Raw genomic sequence first — 24,654 nt, forward strand, 5'->3', positions numbered from 1 at the left:
CTGAAGGATGCCAGCGACTGGAAACTACATCAACCCGTTTTTAGGAATATTTTCCAAATTTGTGGATCTCTAGAGGTAGATCTTTTTGCATCCCGTGACTGATTTGACAGGTCAGAATACAGTAAACAGCATTAGTTCTCATAACTCTTCAATGGCCATCTCAAGCATGGTACCCTGCACCTCTGGAGATGTCTGTATATTTTCCTCACCTAATTACTATGTTTCCCAAGGTCTTTGTAGTGGTTCAAGGATCATTTCAATTAGTAGTGTGGAAGATTTCAGGGGCTTTTGGAATCTGCAGGAACTTTCGGTGTTAGCTTATTCCATTTTCAGGTAATCTTGGTCCCGCTGAACTTCCAAAGGTTATCAAACTGCTTGGGGAGCTTGGGTTCGCTGGTGTGTGGGATGGAATCTGGATTCCGTTACAACTTCAATAGAGGTGTTACATTTTTTATCTTCCCTCTTCGATCAAAACAAAGCATTTCACACTATTAATATATACAGACCAGCTATTTCAACTGGCCATGTCCTCCTAGAGGGGCAATTTGTAGGTAACCACCCTTAGATATGCCATTTCTCAAAACTGCCAAGGGCCTAAATACACTGTTTTGTGGGATATTAATCTTGTGTTCAATCTTTTCAATACTTGGCCTTCTAACAAATTGTTATCCTTAAAACAATTGTCTGCCAATCTTGCTATGCTTCTTTGCCTTATATCTTTTAGGAGGGTTTCAGATGTTAAAGCATTAGATATTACAAACAGATCATTTTCTCTATTAGGCTTATATTTTATTATTTCAAAATGTACAAAATGTGGTTCTGCTACTATGAATTACCCTTATTTTCCAGAACAAGAGAAATTATGTTTTGTTAGATGTCTAAAATATTATGAATTAGCCACCACCGATCTCAGGACCAGTACTCAATCACAGCTTCTTATTTCTTTCAAGAAACTCTTTAAGCCTGCTTCTTCCTATACACTGGCCATATGGGTCATGTCCTTAGCTGGAATTCACGCTTGTATATCTGGGGCTCATTCCTCCCGGCGATTGATGGCTTCTAAATCCTTTTTAGCAGTTGGTTCCATGCAAGATATTTTGAGATCCGCAGATTGGTCTAGCGATTCCACTTTTACAGGGGCTTAATTTGAAACTAATCTTAAATGCTTCACAGGCGGTGGAAAATGCGCTCTAAACGTGCAAAATACCAGCCTTTGTGTAATAAGCTGTCTACGAAAATCGTAATTATAATAAAGATTACAGCGGTGTACATGTTCCCACCCATTACCCTCCCTTCTCAACCTATTTTCATAATTCCTAGGCAGCCATTTTTGAGACCAGATGGAGGTGGCACGACATTTCGATCATTAAGAGAGCGGCAATTCTTCGTCTTGGGACTAAAGTTTACATTGATGACAAAGAAGCGGAAGCGTTGTGGATGCACGATCCATTTATACACTGCTAATTATGCCATGATGTACCCGAGACCACGTTGGCCACGTTAGGAGTACTTTACTTTGTTTTTTTCAATCTTTGCTGCTTACAGTCCAGCAAAGGGGTTCAGTGCAAAATCTACACTGCTGTTGTCTTTATTAAATTTACGATTTTCGCACAGTAAAATCACTATTTCCCTGCCTTTATCAGTAAGGTGATATGTACTGAATAGCCTGATGATGCCGTTTAAGGGCTCCAATGTCACTTCAAAATCACCTGACCTGCATTCTTGTAGTGGATACGTCACCAGGGCCCCTCAATGGGGTTATAGATCTATGATGTACCATGAAGTTACCTCTGATGTGTCCAATATATTGCTACTTGTTTGTTGCACCCTTATTTACCAGAGGTTTAAAATAATACAAATAATAAATTACATCGAATGTGTACAGAAGTTGCAATAACTCACTGAGCTCTGAAGACCCTCTCAAAGTCTGGCGATCCAGCGGTATTGGGAGGAGAGACCTTGTATTTCCGCCTGGCATAGATTACCTGCATGCTGAAGTAAGCTGCAATAGAAGGAGAGAGGGTCAGGCATAAGTGCTTAGAGATGAGCTTTGCCTAGTGCAACACCGTCTCTGTGTGTTCCATATTCAAATGAAGCGCAAGCTGGTATGCCCTGGATCAAACCAAAGCCCCGCCCCCTTATGGCATCCTCGCTCTGCAGTTCCTGGAAGGTGGCATAGCCATATCGAACTGGATGCAAGTAGCCTAAAACATGGCGTCTCACTCAGGGGTTACAGCGTGTAGCTAGGCCAAGTTCACAGTTAGCATTATCAAGGAAATATATGGTAGTCATGCATTCACCTAATAACGTAACATTAAAATCTCTTTGCGACAATGAGGAAGTGTAAATAAGATCTATACGGGCGTGCTGCACATACATGTGTCTGATACAGAAGTATCAAACTTGGGGAGCTTTTCTGGCTGCACTCTTGAACCTCTGCGACTTTATACAAAAGTGATAACTTAATCGTGTCGCAATGATGTGTATAGAGAACGAAGACACAGAGTTCCCCCACTTCGTTTGTCAAAAATGAAACTATAAACATCCACACACATCCATTACTGTGCCACAACAATATATTGTTCAAGATCAGTTTTGTTTGTTCATTTTCAGCCTTATTTATTTTTGATTGCAGCCCATATTGATGACACGTGTTTCGGCACTTTGAAATTGCCTTTCTCAAATCTGGGCAATTTTTCTTTTACAAATTATTTTCAAAACTAATCAGTAATAAGCCAGTGAAAGGCCAACATAAATTCAATTTTCACAATTATTTAGAAAAAAAAGAGATTTATTCGAAAAGCATTATTTAAAACATATCATAATGCAAAACAAAACATTTGTCATCATAAGATTTCATCATGAAGAGTAAGGTAAAAGAAACCACATACCAATATGTTGTCCAGTTGTAGTGGTTTAGTATTCCAATGGAGATAGAGAGAGAGAGACAGGAGTGGGGTAAATTAACAAAAATATGGGGTAAAAGAAATTATAAAAGAGATATGGGGGTGGGGAGGGACAAAAAACAAAAAAGTATAACAATAAGGTTAGCGCTGTTTGTATTTCCAAGTACCATTTGTCTATTGAATGCAGATGTTGTCTAAAAAGAGCTTGAAATTACCTGTTTAGGTGGCTCACATGGGCCTTAAATGAGATGTTGAAGTTGGAAATAAAATTATATTTAAGAGAGTAAAATACCCTATTTTTAAGAGAGTAATGAATATTTTAGCACTAAAACGCACACATTTTAGTTCATAATTCTTTAAAGCTAGTAATTCAATCAAATTGGAATGTGCCTCTTTACCATGACATGTTACTCCACAGGTCAGTCAGTAATTCTATTAGAGCATCCTCTCGTGGCCCTGCTCTGCTAATAACACTGATTTTAACACATCCGTGCTGTTGTGTGGGCGGAAGCAGGGGGCGGGCTTGTGTGTGCGCGATGTTTCCTATTTTTTTTTAGTACAAGTCTCAGCCGAGAAAACATGGTGATAGGGACCCCCTGATTGTAACCACAAAGCTTGCCCACGCTTCAGACCCAGTGCCCTTCATGCCCTCCATAGCTCTCAACCATTTCTGTTGCAAAGGCGGGTGAAATCACCCGATTTTGTTTTTGGCGGGTGAGACGCCCATTGAAATGAATGGGCGTGCAGGAGGCTTGGCGGGTGAGTCAGTCCTTTACAAGGCGGGTGACACCCGCCAAAAGCGTGTGAGTTGAGAGCTATGCCCTCCTTCATCCCAAAGTATTTGTCAATCTCTTCCCTATTCGGGGTCCTGGAAGCCAGGTTGGTTTGCTTCTGCAGCTCATCTTCCACAGAAGTATTGGTGATGGGAGGGCTCTCCACACTACAATGATGTCAAGTGGTGCTGGTGACCAAACTAGTAGCTGGCCTATGCACATCTAGCACATCAAACCATGATGGCCAGGCAGGGCTTCATTTGCAATTCCCGGCCCACTGCTGCCAACACCCACGATTGTTCCCCCACATTGCCTGCATATTAAAGTTTAACGTTGCAACTCTCACTGGCTATTTTGTGTGATGGATGCACTAACTATGGCAGATGTGCAATTTACAGATGCCAAACAACATAAAATAACATAACATACTAGTTTAAGACAAATGTTTAAGTGCTTCTTTAAAACACATAATCGTTTACATTTTGCATGGATTGTATGGGTTGCAATTGGAACATGTTGACCATCTATCCAAAGGAAAACAAGCAAACCTGCTTTCCTACTAAGTTTAATTGATTGACAAATGCAGGAAAAAAGACTACTGAACTGTTAAACTTGTCTGTTAAACATTGCAGTAAAACCTTTGTGTATACGTTGACATTCATGAAAGGCACTTCTCTTAGGCACTGGCTTTTCCCTGGCCTTTCAAATGTGATGGTGCTACTGGCTCTGGTGACTGTCATCTTATTGCCAACCCACACTAATGCTGTAGTGTTTCTACGTATTGCAGAAGTGGAGGAGCTCCAATGTTATGCAGGAGGACTGGAGAAGTGTGTGGGCGTGGACAGCACAAGCACCCAACAAAGTCACCTTCCAACTCATTGTTATCAATGAAAATGGATAGCTACCATTCTGCTGTCTACATGGGGGGGTCATCAAGTTCAGGAATAGCGATGCACCGACACAGGTTAAAGAGAATGTGGCCTGCGCAAAATGTTGTTGCTTGTTGTGTGACAACTGATTTAATAATAAAGTTGGCAAAACAAAACATCATAATCAAACTGACTCAGAGAAATTAAGCGGCAGGACTCAGAAATAATTCCTGGGTCTGAGCTCTGGCAGACACCCCCACAAATTAAGCACTGCGTGTACCGAACATGATGGCCTGAACACACTCAACCCAAGCAGGGCACATTGGAACAACCTCACCCCAAACTGAAACAGAACAACATCACACTAAACAACAGGATATGAAACACTCCATCCATTAGAACCTAGAACACAAGTATCCCCAAACATGAGAGCCTGAAACTCTCAGTGCAAGCATTAGCCCCCAAACATGAGTGCCTGGAACAGCATCTCGCTGAACATGAGGGCCTGAAATACCCTAAGCGTTGGAGCCTAGAACACTGAATACCCACAGATCAGAACCTAGATATCCCTAATTTCAAACACAAGTCTGCACGACCCTTGTGCCAAACATGATGGCCTGAACAAGCAGGGCACCTTGGAACAACCTCAACCCAAACATGACTCTGGAACAGTACAACATCACACTCATCAATAGGACCTGAAAGACTCCATCCATTAGAACCTAGAACACAAGTATCCCCAAACATGAGAGCCTGAAACTCTCAGTGCAAGCATGAGCCCGCAAACATGAGTGCCTGGACGTCACACTCCAACTGACCCATTAATTGTAAATGCACACAAAACGAACAAGAGTAGGCTCCCCACCCCAGCCCCTTGACATTTCCACTTCCACCCCTGGGTCAGGCACATTGAGAATACGTGTTGCCTGCGATGATTGGGGTGCCACATTTATTTTTCTAATTACTCACCTTGACCGAGAGAGATCGTACTGGGAGTGGGAGCTGGACAGACTAGAGTGGAGCCGGAGGAGAGGACTACTGTCCCGGTCCCGACTGCAAGGAGTGGAAAAAAGACTCAGTTTCTGCCGACCACCCGCATCTGCTGATTCCAGAACTGTGTCACTGCCTGCACGTGCGCACAAGCCAGGGTGTGGCTAAGACTCACTGAGTCTGCGCACCCCTGGCTGGCTGGCACACATGGACAGTCACACACTCACAACAACCACACCACATTAAGAAAACTGGTGACCTGCTGACCCGGGTCTGGAAGACTCGACCCGCCAGCACTGCAGCATCCATAGGCCCGCCTGAGCCCCGACAACAACAGCAAGCAAAGCATTGCTTCATGTTCCGGCCCCGGCCCAACAGCAATGAGCATTTCATTGCTGGGCCGCCGGGCCGGGTGCCGGTGCGCCGTATTCTCACTGCACTTTGGGGCTGGTTTGCCTGTAAAAAAACAGCCACTTTATACTCTATATGCTCACAATCAGGAGAAATGATTTTGCAAGTGCACTTGCAATAAAGTGTGCATTTTCTGAAAGGTGCATGTGCTGCGAATTCCAGAGCCCCCCTGCCCATGATTAGGCAATGACACTAAAGGTGATGCAGAAGCATTCATGCCACCTGTGGAGCTGAGGAGGACAGAATAGAGGCCCTCATTCGACAGTCAAGATGATTAAAGATAAAAGGCCACTTCACTTTGAAAATGTATTTTGAAGAGAGTAAAAGTTGTGCCCCCTAATGGTTTCCACTTAAGGGTTAGCACTTTACTTTTGTTTTGTTTTTGTGGTAAAGATGTATGTAACACCTTAATATGTGGTTATCGTACTGCAAAGGCGACAAAAGCCTTGACACACATCACCGGCAGCCGCACAGCGCACCAGGGCCTCTGCAGCTGCCTGGCACAACGTGTGCACTGCTTAATAGCAGGCCAGCTACTGCAGGGGCCTTGGCGCACTGCACTGTGCGGCAGCCTTGTTGATGGCCTTTTTGTTGTTATTGAAGAAGATGAGATCTGACTGTCTGCTCCGCAGCAGAGCACTTGGAGCAGTGACAGTCATTTCCCCCACCCAAATAAATGCCAACAAAGAGGCGCGGCTGGGAGCGTGACTCTGCAGCTGCTTCAGTCACTCTCTCAAACTCTAAAAGAGTGCTGTGCCGAAGAAAGAGTGCTGGTGTTAGCCACCATCAAACACTGACACAAATTAAGAAATGTGGCCGGGAATTACTGCTCCATTTTGTTTGTAAAGCTCGGCCTTCGTCCATTGCTCTATGTTTGCTTCTAAAGGGCTGCAATGTCTGAGTAATGTGTTGGGAAGGAGCTAGCACATTCCTTCATCCCCAAGCACTTTAAAATTAGGCAAAACTTCTTTTAACTATTTCTAGGCACTACAAGAGGCTAGGGGGGAGGAGGGGCACGAAAAAGAAGGCAGTTATTATTTAGAGATAAGGTGTAAATAACTTAGCGGAATACATTTGTAAATGTTAAATTCTATTTAGTTTTAAAATCTAAACTCATGACAGAAGCAGGCTGTCTGCCAAAAGAAATGTGGCCTGCGCTAAAAAATAGATTGCAGAGCTCATGCAGTGTTGCATCAGTGAGTAGCGCTGGCAGAGCACACAAAGTGGCTCACCAGCTGTTGGCTGTCTGTCAAAAAGCCCATGCAGGCTAAGGCTTGATGCACACAATGTAGAATTATGGAAAACAAGGTTTAAGGGGAATTACTGGACTAGATAAAATTTGGGGAGAATGAATGAAATAGGGATAGCATGACAGGAAAATGTTTTTATATATAAATGTTCATAATGTAGCAAAATGATGAAAAACAGGAGCTACAGTGTATTCTTGCATAGGCTAGTAGTATGTTAAGGCGTAGGTCCTAAACAGAAATCCGACCATGAAGGAAGGAAGACTGCAGCATCCCTTGTAGGGAAGAAGGACAGTTTTGGATGGAGCCATGCCAGTATCCAATGACCAAGTCAAAGGTATATAAGCTCTGTCTGGCTCCAGTCTGAAGGAGCTTGGGACAGAAGATGCCATGCAGGGAGCAGAGTTCTTTGCCTCATCCTCATTTCTGTAAAGATTAAATTTGTTATCCTTGCAAGATAGACTCTTGGCCTTCATTCCCTAGAGGGGTGAACTTTAATCTGGTGTGAGCGTGATTAGGGGTACCCGTATAATTAAGGGGTACCCCTGTAATGTCCTCTCTGGAAAACACCTAGAGCAGTAAGGATCTTTCTCTTAGTACTTCTTCTGAGTGTAACAGTTCAATAACATCATTGGTTTCTACCCAATATACCTCCAGCAAAGCATGACCCGCTTCAGTAAATAGCTCTGATGGAAACTTGCTATCCCATCACAGCTAACAACTAGACAGACAAACTAAAATACCAACTCCATAGCGCAATCAGAGAGGTGGAACAAGAAATGCAAAGATTAAGAGACAAAAAAAACACTAACCCAAAAGCTCAACTTTCCAAATACATCTCTCACACAAAACCCCACACAACCACTTCTCCACACAGCAAACCGCACATACTTCACCACACTGCAACAACAAACAAACAAGACATGACTCACACCAACAGAACATGAGGACCCACATTGATCCGATAATCACAACCAAGCTCAGCGCACGGTGAAAACCGAACTGATGCTGCCAGCAGAACATCACCGCTCTCACTTTCCTACTCCTACTTCACCAAACTAACCACCCACCCCTCCTTTTTTGTTTGCAGATCCGTCGGAGCGCCTGGGGACCAATTCCATTGGTGACAGTGCACGGAACAAATACCTTTAACATTAACATTAAACTGTATTTCCGGCATATCTTTTTGGGTGTGTTGTTTTTGTACTTAGGCATTCACCATGCTTGAGGATGGAATGGTAATGGTTAATTTCCATCCTCCACATTACATCAGTGACTTGGAATTGTTGCCATTCGGAAGAAGATTGTAAATTTCAGGCTTTGCTTTACTACATACATTCATGCATACATTGCAAAAAGTAGGAGTTTTCATTGTATTATTTGGTACTATATGAATAGATTATTTGCAATTCCACACAAGCATTTGTCAATGCTGTGCCTTTGGAGGTCAGTTATTGTGGAAGGAGGGTTTATAATTGGGCCTCGGGCACATTGCTTGCCTCCAAAGAGCGCTAACCATCTCCTTGATTGCTTACTGTGCCCCTATTCCCCCACCCCCTAAAGCCCTTACTCGCTCTTGAATGTTACCCTGGTCAAGCCTCACGCCCCACCTCGAAACACCCGTTTGTTGACCCAGATGGCTCTCTATGTTTGCCCATATTTCTATTTTATGCCCAGCTACCTTCTCCATTGGATTTGGAACGGCACCAGCATTTGTCCCTGTGTGGTGTTTCATTGTTGGCTCGCATCCAAAGGCAATTAAAACCTCAGTGTGCAGCGATTAAACGTGAAAAGTATATTTCTGAGTACTGTTTGTGAAAGAAGCAAGACAACTGCACTGCTTAAGTCATGTTTAGAGCCCAATTTGTCATTCAAGGTAGAGACTGAACAATGGCTGTATCACAGTAGTCTTGTGCTTAAGGGGACCTCTCCTGTATCTCTTCTCTCTTCCTTGAGTCATCATGACCCTCTGCCATGTGCCTATACCTCCACCCCTCTTCAACACACATCTTGGGGGCATAGGACGCATTAGATTCTCCTCAGCTCCTGTCCCAGCCTCCTTCCCAACACCTTTCTCTCTCTTAATGTCACCTCTGTCTTGCTCCTATATACACTCCTCCTCCTTTCTTCTGATATCACCTCCAACCCTTTGTACACACTCTTCCTTCTTTCTCAGGATGTCACTTCCAACCTCGGCCTGGATACATTCCTCATCCACGTTCTAGATTTCTTGGATATCCTCCTTCTAAATACACTCTTCTTCCTCTCTCTGATGACTCCTCCAACCACCTCCTGAAAATATTTCTCCTTCTCTCTTCTGATGTCTCTGCCAACCTCCTCCTGTATATAATCCTCTTTCTCTCCCCTGATGCTTGATATGATTATTTATGATATGATAGGTTATTTATAACGCGCTTAATACCCAGAGGTTTCTACGTCCGGACCCGGGGATTGAACCTGTGGTGCTCCGTGTCGTCTTGCTCCCAAGGCGAGCACGTTGCCCCTGAGCATCCTCCCGAGACAAACTCCTTCAATCTTTCCTTCAATCCTTTTGATCCTCCTGTATTCAATTGCTCGATTCATGTTTCCTTATGCCACATCGATACTCCTGCCTCTTGAATTCCTTCCGATTTCTTCACAGTCTTTTCACCTCCACCCCACAGGTCTTCCTCCAGCCAACTGCTTTACTAATGTTACCTCCTTCGACCTCTTTACTCATTCCGCCTTCCTCTCCTCCTCTACTTCCTCCATCCGCCTAACTCCAAGCTCTCTCAGCCATCTCTTCTCCTCTGCACCTCGCTGTGCAACTTCAAACACCCACTCTAACATGCTCTACCCCTTATCATTTATAGGGCACTATCCCCTCCCCTTGAGGCGGTCTGAAAGAAAATGATTGCGCCTGTGTCCTCTGTGTTTTTTTTGTATGGTTGGTTCTGCCCTTCCCAGGTTTTGGTTTCACTCTCGCCTGTTTTCAGTACAATACAATCATGATACGAGGCTACATGAAATGAGCCTACTTTAGGCCAGGCTGCCATCTTGGATTTCACATGCACATCCGGAACGTAGCCCACCGTTGTGCTGAGCCAAACTGACTATGTACCATATTGGTGGCACCTTCCCATGCTCCTCTGTTTACTCCCACTCCCTCACCACAGCACAAACGTATTGTTCTGATCCATATAGATTACGTATGCCAAATGACTGGTGCTCAGGGAAAATGTGATACGAAGGGCCTTCTTTTAACAGGGCCACTACCAGGTACTCTGGGACCGAGTGAAAATCCCCTGCCTAAATCTTTGGAGAGAGTGGGGCAATCCAGGGGTAAGCGCCACCCCCCCTGGGCCCAACATCACCCAGCAGTGGTGGCGCTTGGTCCTCGTGGCCACTCCACCGTCTACCCTAAGCCCAGTATAGAAATGTAATCGTATTTAATGCTGTACAAAGGAATGCTGTTTTAAATATGTACATATTATGCTTTCATTGATTCAAGCTCTGAAATAAATTATTTACTGATTCTTATTGTGATATGTATTACTCATTACCTGATACAATGCAACACGTGCTGAGGACAGAAGGAATATTTGATTATTTTTTTAATTGCAACCTGGAGAGTTGCATTCCATAATGGAGTTAATTGGGAAAGTCATGTAAGGGCACCAACAGAAATGATCTCCCAAAAATCCATAAACTTCCTGGTTGTAAATAGCTCTTTGGCGATATTCCACTGTGTGCAGGTATATATAGCCATGTATTCCTGTCCTGTATAATATATACTTGTTCTATGAAGCTTCAGAAAAAACATAGACTTGTACAGCAAGCAATTATTGACAAGGCATTCATCACGGCCTAATCTTAATACATGAACACTCATTAGCACCCGGGCGGGGAAGCCAGCCAATCAGGTGGCTAGGAACGCGGGCTGACACTACCAATGAAAGCTTGTGTTCTATGCCGTCTGATGGCCAGGTCCCCCGCCTGCCATCTTCCCCCACCAACCCTGCTTTTTTTTAATCCCTCCCCCCTATTTCACTTACCTGTTGGCTGCAGTGGCGTGTCCCACCGCTGCAGCTGCTGCTGCTCCCATCCCCACTCTGGCCACCACGGAAATGGAAGAGGGGCTCCATATGGAGCCCCGCCTTCCTATTCCATGGTGGCTACGTTGGTGCAGTATTTTCTCTCAGTGAACGGGACGCGGTGAAGCGGCCTGGTCACGGAAAGAAAATACTTTCCTTTTATAAAAATAAAAACATTAGCACCCGCATAGCATGCTACATGGGTGCTTATGGCGATATGCCCCGTGGTGGTTTGGTCCACCCTGTGGGTAACAGCACGCCACCCTCGTTAAGGGACCCTCGCTTTGCTCAGCCCCTTTAATTAGTTACCCAAAGGGTGGGCCCGCCACTTCGGGGCATATCACCTCAATAGTTCCCAGTTATACTCAAGGTTTTTCAGTAGCATCGAAACATTGTATCCCTGGCATGAGAATCTCTTGCTGGGGAACAATGCTTCTGGAATTTTGTTTCCTGTGATATATTCTCAGCTTTTGAGAAGTCGCTGATTGGTAGCATTGTATCTATAGATCTCAATGCAAATCCTGCAAAGCCTGTGCAATAACTTCTTTGATGTATCATGTGATGCTGCAACTGCACCGAAATACACTAGCTTTGCTGAGTGAAGACATTATTTTCTTTAAGGGAAAATGTGTTTAGTTTTTGTGTTGGAGCTTTGGGGTTGCTTAGGGAGAGCTTCAGGCTCTCTCAGTTGGTGAGAGGGGTGCCTTATTATTGCCCTTCAAGGTCTCTCAACGGATTTGGGTTGGGTCAAAGTTCTTAGAGCTAGCCTGCCCCAAAGGGCTGGTGGAGTGAGGAGAGCCCAAGCCCCAATGAAGGGCCTGTGGTGAGGCACTGTGGTTGTTCCCTGTCACATGTTGAGAACCAAGGCAGAGTGACAAGGTTATCCCCCAGAAGCCACTCACCGGCTTAACAACCACTTTGGGGTTTCACCTGGCCCTTGGGAAGGGAGATAGCAATGTTGGTCTGGACCGGTGGGCTCCTACCAACCATCTCTCACCCACCTCTGCACCCCTTGACTATTCATTTACCTTTTGTCAGACACTGGGATAAGGGAGGGCTGATGCCACTTGGCAAAAAATACCGCATTTATTCTCTACAATATCTGCAGAAGCAAAGGCATATGTTTGTCTGAGCAAATAGCAAATGCATGTAGATTATAAAATCATCCTGAGTTATCCCTACCATGAGACAGGTCAGCAGCTCTAACAAAAACAGCATTACATTGTCATTGCCTATATGGGCCTTGTGTAATGAATGAATGAAGATCCAAGTCCATGAACTGATTAATAGGTTAAAATGTTTTTATTGCAAGGACTTCAACAATCAGCATTAAAATATAAAAATTGCAAACATTAATTTCCCCAATAATTGTAAATACATTTAGTCCCACAAATATGTGTTCCACTTTAGAACATACTGGCTCAAAGTCCCCGGGAATGACCCCCAGTAACAACAATATGCGTGAGAGATAATATGTTTGTTAAGCTTCTTTTACAGGTATTTTATAGGAAGTGAATGAATAAAGGACATCCTCTACTAAGTATAGAACACTAACTAAACAGGAGCTTTCCTTCTCAGGGATAGCTTGTCCCCTTTTCCCTCCTTCTCTCTACAAATGGTTTACTAATTAAGCCTCCCCTTGATAGCGGTCAGGGCATGTCAAGTCTGTATTTATGGTGTTGAGGTCACTGTTAGCATTGCTCGGACTCCCCTCTGAGCACACGGGGTATATCTGTATTACACTCTGATCTGCTTTCCCCAAGATGTCTTATACCACTTCCTGGGGTGGAAAAGGTCAAGCTGAAATCAATTCCTTCTTGCTGTACACAGTAAGGTCTCTGGTTTGAATAGACTCTGTCCAGTTTTTTCATCTCCGACTGATAATGGCCTCTTTCCCTCAGGAGTATGTCTCTGGTTCAGATCTTTCACTAGCCACACTCAGTCTTCTGCTGTACACATTCACCTCAGTGATAGCTGTCGTGGTCAGTGAGATGCCTTCTCAGGTGGCCACTGCATGGATAGCTGTGCCAAGACGTTGCATAGGTTTGGTAGTCTCAGATGTCCAGGTTCCTCCTGGGGTTCCGGCTCCCCTCCCTGACTTAGAATCCCGAACCTACACCTCCCAGTTCTGTCACCTAACCTCCTGGATGTTCCACCAAATGGATGTTCCTCCACCCATGTCTCACCAACAACAAATAGGTGTATGTTGTCTCACTCTCTGTCTGGCACTCTTCCTGTGTCTGCAAGGGACTTCCCAGTGTAGTCCTCTCTCGCTGTCTCTCCTCTTCTCCAACTACCTCTTCGTCCTCCTAACTTCTCTACCTCTCTCCATTTTGGAAGTTCATAACTTTCCACCTCTTCTGACTCCTCCCATATCCCCTAGCACATTCCATTCTATGTTTTTTTAACTCCTTCTCCGCCTCTTGCTCTCTTTCTCCTGCTACTCCAGCTCCTCTGAATCTCCAACTCTTCCTGCATCTCCAGCTTTTCCTGCACCTCCAACTCTTCTTTCACCTCCAAGTCCTCATGCTCCACCAACTCTTCTTGCACCACCAACTCTGGTTGCACCTCTAACTGCTCCACTCACTGCACACATCCCCTACGTGAGTTTTTATAATGGTGCTGTTACATATTGTAGTATGTGGTGTGCAGTCATTTCTTCGAGAAAAAAATGTCGAAAGACAATAATGTCAAAAAGTAAATGTCGAAAAAAAAGTCAAATTCCTTTTTTTTAATTATATATTTATTTTGGGGTCCGGGAATAAAAAAAAAGGGGTACAATAAAAAACATAAAAAAGGGGGGTTGGGGGCCCCCCCATTTCAAATAAAAAACGTCATAAAAAAAATGCGACTTTTATTCGACTTTTTTTTTTTTAAATGACTTTCGACATTTTTCATTACGAAAAAATGACTATGAACCGTAGTATGTATCACTGAAACTGCTAGGTGTATTTTATTGTAGCATTTACATTTTATTCTAACAATTATTGATATCGTATGTATCAGTTAATGGAAAGGCATATTTCAACCATAACAGTTATAACTGAAATAAACAAAAACTGTTTAGGTAAGCATTTTTTAAACAGGTTTTTAGTTTTTATTGATCCTAACACAACATAACATACCGACTCAATACCCATTATATGATGGGACATCACATTATTCAACTGTTCTGCATTCCCAACTCCCCTCTCTTCCCCACCTATTCAACCTGTTTTGTCCTCTCATAATCTGAGTTAAACTACTTGAACCTTCCTCCCCAGCCGTATGTCGTTATTGGTGTTGATGTGTGCCTTGTGTCTGTGTGTGCTAGTTCCTATATTATGTGTTTTCAAGCCGTCAGGTTCATGCTTTGTTCATCCTTGCCTTTTCGGGATGCCTCCTGCCAAACCACCGTTTCTGCCTCTTCCCATTTCTGAAGGTCTTTTAGCCATCTCTTTGTCTCTGGGCCCTTTTGTGCCTTCCATCCCATTGCAATCCTATGTTTCGCCAAAATATACGCTAAATCCCGCAGTTTGTTAACGTGTCTTGTTTGCTTGGGTCTTGGGAAAATACCTAGCAGGCACGCCTTGGGAGTGATTGAATCTGCTGATAGGTCAATCTTAGTTAACGTTTTGGCTATTCCTTCCCAGAAAGAGCGCACATCAGCGCAGGTCCAAAACATATGTATCAGGTCCGCATTGAGCGAGCCAAAGTGGGCCCGTTTAGGTAAACATGTTATGTTCAAGTGCCACTTTCAAAGTTGTTATTTATTTAGTCTGTTGCCACTCAGGTGGTCAATGTATGTCAACATGTAATTGGGTTACCTGAGTAACCTGTAAACGACAAATAGTCTATTGTCCAGTGTATATAACGTCGATACAATGTCCAGGGGAGATATTCATATTGGACAGGAGGGACACCTTTTTAGGAGAATAAATACTTTTATAAAACGTACATGAATTTTCTGAGACGCCTTCACTTCAGAATGGCAATGAGCTGAACCCCTGGAGGCCCTCCCGGTTGCCTGCTGCCTACCCTTCTTCCTGCTTGATCTCCTGGGCTCTTTGTGCTCTGCAACTGTCCTTCTCGGCTACCCCCTGCTATCACGCCCACTTCCATGGTCTAAGCTGCGGTTCTGGGTGTGAATGGATCTTTCTGCCTTTCCGGAGATCTACGACTGTGTTTCCGGACACTCTGCATGGCCACGCTGCTTCCCTGGCTGTGCTTCTTGTTGCCTGGAGATCTCTGCTAACTTCGCAGCTTGCGCAGCACTCCCAACGCTCCTTTCAGGTGCTCTTCGTGTCCTGCGTTCCCTTCTCTTTTCATCAGCTTGCCTGCACCACTTATGTTCCTTGTGCTATTCGCACAGGATTCCTGAAGCCTTGTCAGCTGTTTCCTGATGTCCTTTGCCACTACGCAGCAACCTTATCTTGGTCGCTGCCTTCCTACGCCACCTGCATATTGTGCACTCATCCTCAGACGCTTCCTGCAGCCGTTACGGCTCTTCACAATATGATTCCAGCGCAGCCTCTCCGAGTGCATCTTCGTACTGCCGCAGAGGATCTCGCTGACCCTGGAACCCATTTCCTGCCATGCCAGACACTGCTGAGTCCTCATTGGCATTGCTCTCTGGTGCGCCAGCGGACCTTTGAGTGTGTTCTTCACTTGCCGGTAAACTGCAGGACTTTGTCTTCCTCAACGGATCGCAAGCTGTCAGGCTGGCCTTCTGTACTCTTTCACTGTGGCTTTACCCACTACAAGGTCTCCGTATACTGTCCATATTGTAGTTCACTTTGATGATTTTGAATTGTATTGTGTTGCAGGTTTTCTCTGCACATGTTGACTCTATGGTTTCGACTGCATATGTCTTGTTTGTTTGATTTGTGACATTAACGATCGAGAAACTGCCTCCCCTGATCATGTTATTCCTCACTTTGATTCATTTGCCTTATATTTTGTCGTAGATTTTCACTGCATAAATTGATGTTACAATTTCAGCTGCCAGTGCCTTGCTTGTGAATGTTTATTTATCTTTCTATTGTTGGTTTCGTTCTCAACCTGGCTCTGCTGCTTACCCTGCTGATGTTCCCCTAATCAGACTTTGTCTTGGCGCTCTTCCTTCATGACACAGGCCCTAATTACCCAGGCCTGTGTGACTGGCATCCCCCTGTGTTTCTTTATTACTACACAATTCTCACACCTGTCAAACATGACTAACTTACCTCCACACTTCCTCCAGTCACCTGGTCACCTAACCGTTTCTTGGGACACATTGAAGGACGATTTAATTGATTATGCAACTGCCATACATGGTCCCAACTTTAACATGGAGGAATGCAGGGCTCTCTTGATGCACTGCTTGAGCCATGAAAGTAGACGCATATTAAAGAGTCTTGCTGATCTAGTCACCACCCCCAAGCCGCTGGCGAGGGTATGGATCTACCCGCTGCCTATGTTGTAATTTAAAAATAAATAGATAAACATTATGAGAAGACGATTAGCATTATTTCCCAACTGCTATTGATGAATCAATTGAAAGCTTCATAACAGCCCTTATTGAGCTTGGCAACACATGTAACTGTTGCTCGTCGTATGATGAGTGACTTCATGATCAAGTTATGTTAAAGGTAAGAGAAAACAGGATAAGAGAAGAAATCTGGCCGAGGGGTAACCCAACATTAGAGGAGGTACTAGAAATTGCAAAAAGATTAGAGCATATGCTTGCATATGTCAAAGAATTTGATTCAAAGGAATCTAAGGTGTCTGTTAATGTGGTAACATCACACAACAACAAGAAACCAATTAAAATGAAATCGCATCCAAAAAAGGAAAAGCATGGGGAAAGGTTAGATCAAAGAAAGGGAAGCAAAAAACACTCTCCCTCTTCAGGTCCCAGAAAATGTTCTAGATGTGGGAGTTACTGTCATCTGGCCAACAACCCCGAGTGTCCTGGGCACAGAGCACTCTGTGGCGAATGTGGGAAAGGAGCCATTTCAAGAAATGCTGCCAGAACTTATCCAGAAAAGTAGTAAAAGAGATTTATGAAAATGATGAGAGTAAATGTATGGAGGAAAATCATTCTAATGACAAAACTTGTGGTGTCAGTTTGTCGGGGTGCAGAATCAGCCCTTCCAAAGGGTGTGATGAAAAGACTCATGCCATTGTGCTGGTTAATGTTGTTGCCGTCAAGATGCTGATTGACTCAGGAACTGACTACACCATTATTATTAGGGACTCGTGGCAAAGCAAATTTAGCAATAACAGCTTGAAACTCTCACACATCAAGGCTAGCGCGTATGGTGGATCTTAAATCACCATGCTAGGGTGCTTCATGGCAACCTTGGAGTGCAAGAACGAAATGACAAAAGCTTACGTTTATGGGTCAGGCAGAGGGGGATGTCTTTTAGGCAGATATCAGCAGAGTAAAATGGGCTTAACTATCAACCATAAGGTTCCTGGCTGTGTTGCACCTATCACATCACCCCATGAAGCCAAAATATATAATGTCGTAGTGAAAAGCTTGGCTGCTTGAAAGGAAGGTGCCACATGATCAAATTAAAAAGAGGAGTGATTCCAATGGCTGCCAAACTCAGGTGTGTACCCCTGGCTCTCAGAGATGAGGTCGCAAAAGAAATTAAGAGGTTGGTGGAAGAAGATCTTATTGAATCGGTAGAAGTAGCTGAATGGTGTCCCCCCCTGTGTTTGTTAGAAAGCCAAATGGTAGCGCCTGCCACTGTGTGGATTTAGGGATATTAAACAAATGTGAAGTGGTACATCGTTTCCCCCTTCCAAACATTGGAGAATTAGTCAGTCTTACTGCTGTGGCAAAAATATTTTCCCCACTTGATTTAGCTTCGGCGTACCATCAAATTAAACTACATCCTGACTCCAGGGACCTCACCACATTCATCCCTCAGGAAGGCACATTCAGGTTCAAAAGAATGCCTTTTGGACTCAGCTCGGCTGCTGTGTTCTTCGAAAGAGTTATGAATAATATTCTTGGTGACATTGAAGGTATTTTCTACTACCTAGATAACATCCTGGTTATGGGTGCATCAGTTAGTGACCACAATATCAAACTAAAAAAGGTAATAGACAGGCTTAATAAAGTGGGTCTTACTGTACAAAGTCTAAATGTTGTTTTAGGGCCACACAAATTAAGTATTTGGGTCATTGTTCGTCTGGGGAGGGGATATCCCCCAAGGAGGGACTAGTTAAAGCCATTTCACAAATTACATCACCGAAAAATAAACATGTGATGTCATTTCTTGTAGTAGTTGAATACTACTCAAAATGTGTAAGGAATTTTTCAGATTATTGTGTTACCATAAGGGCTCTTTGCAAAAAAAGGCTGTGAATTTGAATGGAATGGTGAGTGTAACAAAGAATGTATTGAGATCAAGTGAACAATCTCTGCCGCTCCAATTCTTTCACTGTTGACATGTCCAAAGGAAACATTTCTGATGACGGATGCAAGCAGCACTGGTCTTGGTGCTGTACACATGCAAAATGATAAGGATGGTGGCGTTCGCCCCTAGATATCTGAAAGATGCTGGATGTAGATAGTGATTGAGAAAGAAGCACTTTCAGAAGTCTGGGCTATACAAACATTTAAGACATTCTTATGGGGCCGGAAATTCTCAGGTTCATGAATTCATCATCAAACACGTGGCTGAGAAGGAAAACATGATTGCTGACTTCCTATCCAGGAACTCAATATTTAACAATGATGATGAGGGTGAGGAACACGTGCAGGATGAGTTTGTGGTCTGTGGAGAATCTATCTCTCAAGGGGACTGGGACGCAGCTATGAAGAAGACCAGGAACTGGGTAAAGTTAGAGAATTTATTTTAAACAATTGGTCAGGATGGATGCCTGATGCGGTCTTAGGATCATTCCACAGAATGAGAGAAGACTTTAGCATTGAAGGTTGTTATATACTAAGAGCTGGCCATATTGTTCCACCTGTGGGTATCAGAAAGAAGCTGTTAGAATCAGGCCACAGTGGTCATTTAGGCATTTCCAAAAGTAAGGGCATGTTGCGTCCAGACTTCTGTTGGCCAGGGCTGGACTCTGATGTGGAAGAAATGATCAAAAACTGCACATCATGTTCATCTTCTGATAAAGTACTGAAAACACATGTTCAACCACTTAAGCTAATAGAAAACTCCCATGGGAATATGTTGCACTTGACTTTCTGGTTCCTCTGATATTCAAAGGTGGTACAAAATAAAATATGTAAAAGTATTGGTAGATCGATATTCCAAGTGGATGGAAGCAAAATGTGTTCTTAAGGCTGATTCAAAGGTTCTAGTGCAATTTATGGGCAATATTTTTCAGAGAGAATGTATTCCTCTGAGGATCCTAAGTGACAATGTACCTCGAGAAAAATGAAGACATTTCTGAAAGATATGGGAGTAGAACACCACAGGACGGCCACGTTTCTTCCCTCTACCAACGGAATTGTTGAAATCTTCATCAGAACACTAATGCATGGAGTGCGCATATCTATTCACTCTGGTAGTAGATTTAGCATATAGACTTGCTCCCCATGCAACCATGGTTGCGGAGAAAGCGCTATGTTGAGTCGGATGAGACATGTTTGAGAGATAGAGAGAAAAAAATGATAGTGCAAATGTGCTACATGATAAGAAATTTAAAACCAGACTCACGAGAATTGAGAATGGAGATAAAGTCTGGGTGCGCAGGCCATGTGGTGTGCTTAAGGGTGAAAGCAAACGCTGGATCTATGATAGTACAAAAGGTGCTGGGTGATGCTGTAATATTAAATAATGGCCGCACATGGAATAAAAGTAGGGTAACCATTAGGCCTGTAAGGAATGCTACTTAACTGTTATCAGTCCACTGCATAGAGAGGGGGTTGTGTTATCTGTTGTAGCACATGTCACTGAAACTGTTGGGTGTATTTTATTGGTATACACGCATTTCGTCGAATGATTTTACAACGTGGGACTTTTCATCGCCAACCCTTTCATCGCCAAAAACTTTTTTTTTAAAACTATTTTATGGGGAGGGTGTTTGGTGTGGTTTGGGGTATGTTTATTTAAGTAAGGGGGGGTTTGGCATTTTATTGTAGCATATACATTTTATTCTAGCAATTATTAATATTGTATTTATCAGTTAATAGTAAGGCATCTTTCAACCATAACAGTTGTAACTGAAATAAACAAACATGTTGTGTACCCCAACAGTATAGGTAAACATGTTATGGTCAAGTGCCACTTTTAAATATTTTCTTTATTTACTCTGTTGCCACTCAGGTGGTCAATGTATGTCATCATGTTATTGGGTTACCTGGGTAACCTGGAACCTACAAACATTCAATTGTGCAGTGTAATAAGGCTCACACCCTGTCCAGGGGAGATATTCATTTTGGATAGGAGGGCCTCCTTTTTATAAGAATAAATACTTTTGTGAAACGTACCTGAATTTCCTGAGACTCCTTCTTTTCAGGTGCCTTCTGTCTCTCTGGGCCGGCTTGTGATGAGGGTCTGCAGATGTGTGTGATTAACCTTTTCATTCAAAGGTTAGCTAGTTCTACGGGACCTCCCAGGCCCAGATGCTTCTCTTAACGCAGTCCGCTTTTTTTGATCCTACAGAATTATACATGCATGCGTCGCTCAGAGGGCAGAGCCAGCTAGCGCCACTCCCGGTTCACTGCTCCTTCACTGCGAGAGTGACAAACACCTAATTATGGCATTCTGCCATGGTGAGCTCTAAAGGAATATGACGGTGGGTCCAATGCTGACGCTCTTTGTTTACCAGGGCCACATATGTCAATGCACCATGCAGAGTCAGTAAAAGCAGTGGTCCCCTGCCCAAAGTGTTGAGGAGTAGACGCACCATAACGCATGCAGGTCCCACATCAAGTAGCACGTGGTGGGGCCTGGCCCCTGAGTCGTGCCACACACGCGCATCTCTCTCTCTCTCTCTCTCTCTCTTCTCTATCTCTCCTCTCTCTCTCTCTCTCTTTCTTTCTCTCTCTCTCTTTTCTAGGCCAAGCAAGGGGCACTGTCACAATAGTAAAGAACCATTTTAAACACACATTTAAAGTGTAATTGAGTATATAGTTGTGACTCCTGCTGACAGTGACAAAACAAGAAAACATTTTCCAGGTTTTTTGGTAAATGGTGAAGAAACATAATTGAATTGAACAAATTACTGTCATTAAAAATCTCCATTGTATAGAGGAGGGCGGGGAAGCAGACACATTTGTGAGAGTTCACCTATAAAGAGATTAAATAGATCTTAAAAAATACATTCTTTAGTGGGATATGAAGTTTTAATCCAGTGAAAAATGTGCGTTAAAGTAAAAAAAAGTGTTTCTTCCTAAAATTAGAGGCCATGCATTAATGAAAATGTGTACAGGGAAGTAACAGCTGATAATTGGCAGAATTAATGCAATAACTGTAAATCAATGTCAAATGCTGCTGTATCATTTTATTATTGCAACATACGCCGGCTGACTATGAACAGTTCGGAGCGTGAGCAACTGGAAGGTGTTTCATGATCAGGAGAGTAGTGTGAGAGTCAGGAATGAAACTCTGACACAAGTTAGACATGATTTTGGCTAAAGACCTTTATTGATAAATAAAAGGCATTGGGAAAGTACCTTGCTGTGCCTGCACTAGAGGTGTTTCCCCACCTAAACTCAAAACTAAGGATCTGTCAGTCTCAGAATGTCCAAAACAAAACCACCCTGTGTCTAAAGTACTATTCTGACCCTCACATTCTAAGGAAATACATCTTAAGGTGAAAAGGATAATGTCTTTGAAATTATGTCTCAAAAATGCTCAAATGGGAAAAGGAATAAATAACTCCAACAAAACGTCTCTTAGCGATATTGCTCCTTAATCCAGAGGGTGCCTTCCTGGATTCTTGTTCATGGTTTCTTGAAAATTACAGTTCTTGTCTTTCTTCTTAATCAATACCAAAGTCATCTATAAATATCTTTGGCCTTTGTGATGTCAGGATACCCGGTATACTTTCATGCCAACGTTTTTCTGTTCCCCTCTATTCACACAGTTATGATTACCTGGTATACTCTCCTGCCAGGGCTTTTTGTATTGACACACTTGTAATTGCCTGGTGTACTCTACTTCCAGGGCTTCTTGTATTCATAAACTTGTAATTGCCTGGTATACTCTACTGCCAGGGCTTCTTGTATTCACACACTTCTCATTGCCTGTCTCTGTAATTCCACTTTTGGTAATTTACCACATTAGCTCTTTTGGCTAATTCCTTTTGATCCTAGTGTCTTCCCCTGTTAGTGTCTTGCTCACACTTCCAACAGACTTGGATTTGTCTGTTTCTGCAGCTCCACCTTTGACAATTTACTAAATTAGCACATTTGACTACGTCACTTGGGGCCTCATCAGGGGTTGGACGGAGCAGCTGAAATGCAGCGGTAACACTATTACCGGCATATTACTGCTACGCCCAATTCCGAGTTTGGGCGGAAAGTTGGAGTTTTACCTCTTATTACCACTTATTGCTGGAGGTAAAACTCTCTACTTTCCACCCATTTGCGGTGCTATTACCGTGGCGCTATTACCGTTGGCGGTAATAGCGCTGTTACTGCCCCATAGAGTCCTATGGACTCTTCAAAAAATGGGGAGTAACAGCCTTACCACAACTCGGGATACAGCGCTTAAAATCACCTGACTGAGTTGCAGTAACGCTATTTGCATTAGTGGTATCCCAGCAGACTTACCGCTGGGATACCCTCAAGATTGTGATGAGACCCATTGTCCGGTAAATATTAGCTTGTTACTGTTTCTTATTCTCTTTACAAAGGGGTACGCTTCAAAGATTCCCTTGTGTGATAAATGTACTTTTACTTTCTCGCTTTCAGTGTTAACGAACGGCTTCCTTTCTCTATTAGTTTCGGGTTGTTTAACTTTTAACATGCGGCAAGTTCGCCAGTGCGGAGCAGTGTTCTCTTCATTCCCAGCATGGATTCTCCACTCTTCTTGGCGTTACCCGGTCTGCTTGCAGCCTGCCGATGACAGCAGCCAGAAGCTCTCTCCTCACGGTGCTCGGCATTTGGCTTCCCTGCTTCTCTTGGTTCCAGTTGAGCTTCTCTTCTCCTTGTGGGTCTCCGGTGAGTAACTTGCTGCTTCTTTCCACTGGCAAACACCCAAGAGCCCTGCACTTGCGTCTGGCATTTCCGCGTGGAATCTTCTTCACGTAGCCTTCCTCTGTTCGATATCTGAGCTGGTTGGCTGCAATGTCCTTTTCGTAGCTCTTCAGTAGCACGAAGAGCAGTACCCGCTCTAACCAGCAGCCTGCCATTACTTCTGGTGATCATGTTTGAAATGACCCGTGCACAGGTGCATGCTCCCAGAAAATAGAGCATTGCCTGTGCTCGGGGATTCCTCTGCTCTGCATTCCTCCATTCCTCCTCCTTGTCGCAGTGTCAAGTTGTTTCTGGGAATAGTAGACCCTTTCAATTAACTTGCAAAGCAACACTGGAGGAATAGTTTCAACATGTTCTGAAGGCAAGTCTATGTTTGAGAGTTGATCTGTAGATCGATTGAGAGAAATCCAGCACTCTCCTTTGAGAGAGCAGTGAAAGAATCCAAATAGAACATTAGGGTGTTTTGTGCGGGAGAGGTATCCTGCAAGGGGGTAGGGTATACCATGTCTTATCCTCTATCAACTCTCCCTCCCAGAGTGTGTCCCCCACATGTGATGTTCCCTCATATAACCGCCCCCATGGTCACGATCAAGTAGTGGCTATCATCCCCTGGCCAAATGAGGGGAGGTCACCGCCGGAAAGGGAGCAATGATATCATTGGATTCATTACAGTAGCAAATGCTGGAAGAGTAAGAAACTGAAGGTGAACCAAAGAGTGAGCTGGGAGCTATATCCCCGAGACCCTGACTCATCTGAAGATGTGAGCTCTGCGCTATATCCCTGGGACATTGTGCCTCATTACGAGCTGGGTGGTGTGGGTTAAATGTGGCAGATACCACTGCATTACCATACCGCCCAACTATGAGTTGGGCAGAAAGTTGGAGGATTCTCCTCCACCTATGAGCTGGAGGTAAATCCGCCAACTTTCGGTCCGATTTCGGTGGAATTACCACTGTGGTAATACTGCCAAAATGCCCCAGGGAGTCCTATGGACTCCAAATAAATGGGGACTAACACTGCCACCGCCAGTTGTAATCTGACGGTAATACCGCCAGACCAAGTGGAGGTAACGTTAATTCCGTTTGGTGATATCTCTGCATATTCACCGCTGTGATACCACCAAACCTATAATGCACCTTATGGTAGGAATATGATTAAGGACTGTAGGTCCTGTTACATATACCAGTGTGCCTGGTTTCAGTTTGCACGGCCTGACACTCAGTATAGTTCTCCTCCTTTTTGA

The 24,654-nt window shown here is 43.7% G+C and overlaps 1 protein-coding gene across 1 annotated transcript in view; it reads right to left on the bottom strand.

Moving 5' to 3' along the window:
- LTC4S (leukotriene C4 synthase) overlaps positions 1 to 24,654 on the bottom strand; it is a 401,489-nt gene that overhangs the window by 121,938 nt on the left and 254,897 nt on the right. Inside the window, exon 2 of the mRNA XM_069652848.1 lies at positions 1,903 to 2,002. Coding sequence (XP_069508949.1) covers positions 1,903 to 2,002 — 100 coding nt within the window. The remainder of the gene's footprint in view (positions 1 to 1,902; positions 2,003 to 24,654) is intronic.

Source organism: Ambystoma mexicanum, chromosome 3q, assembly GCF_040938575.1.
Source record: "Ambystoma mexicanum isolate Mex_15411 chromosome 3q, UKY_AmexF1_1, whole genome shotgun sequence".
NCBI lineage: Eukaryota > Metazoa > Chordata > Amphibia > Caudata > Ambystomatidae > Ambystoma > Ambystoma mexicanum.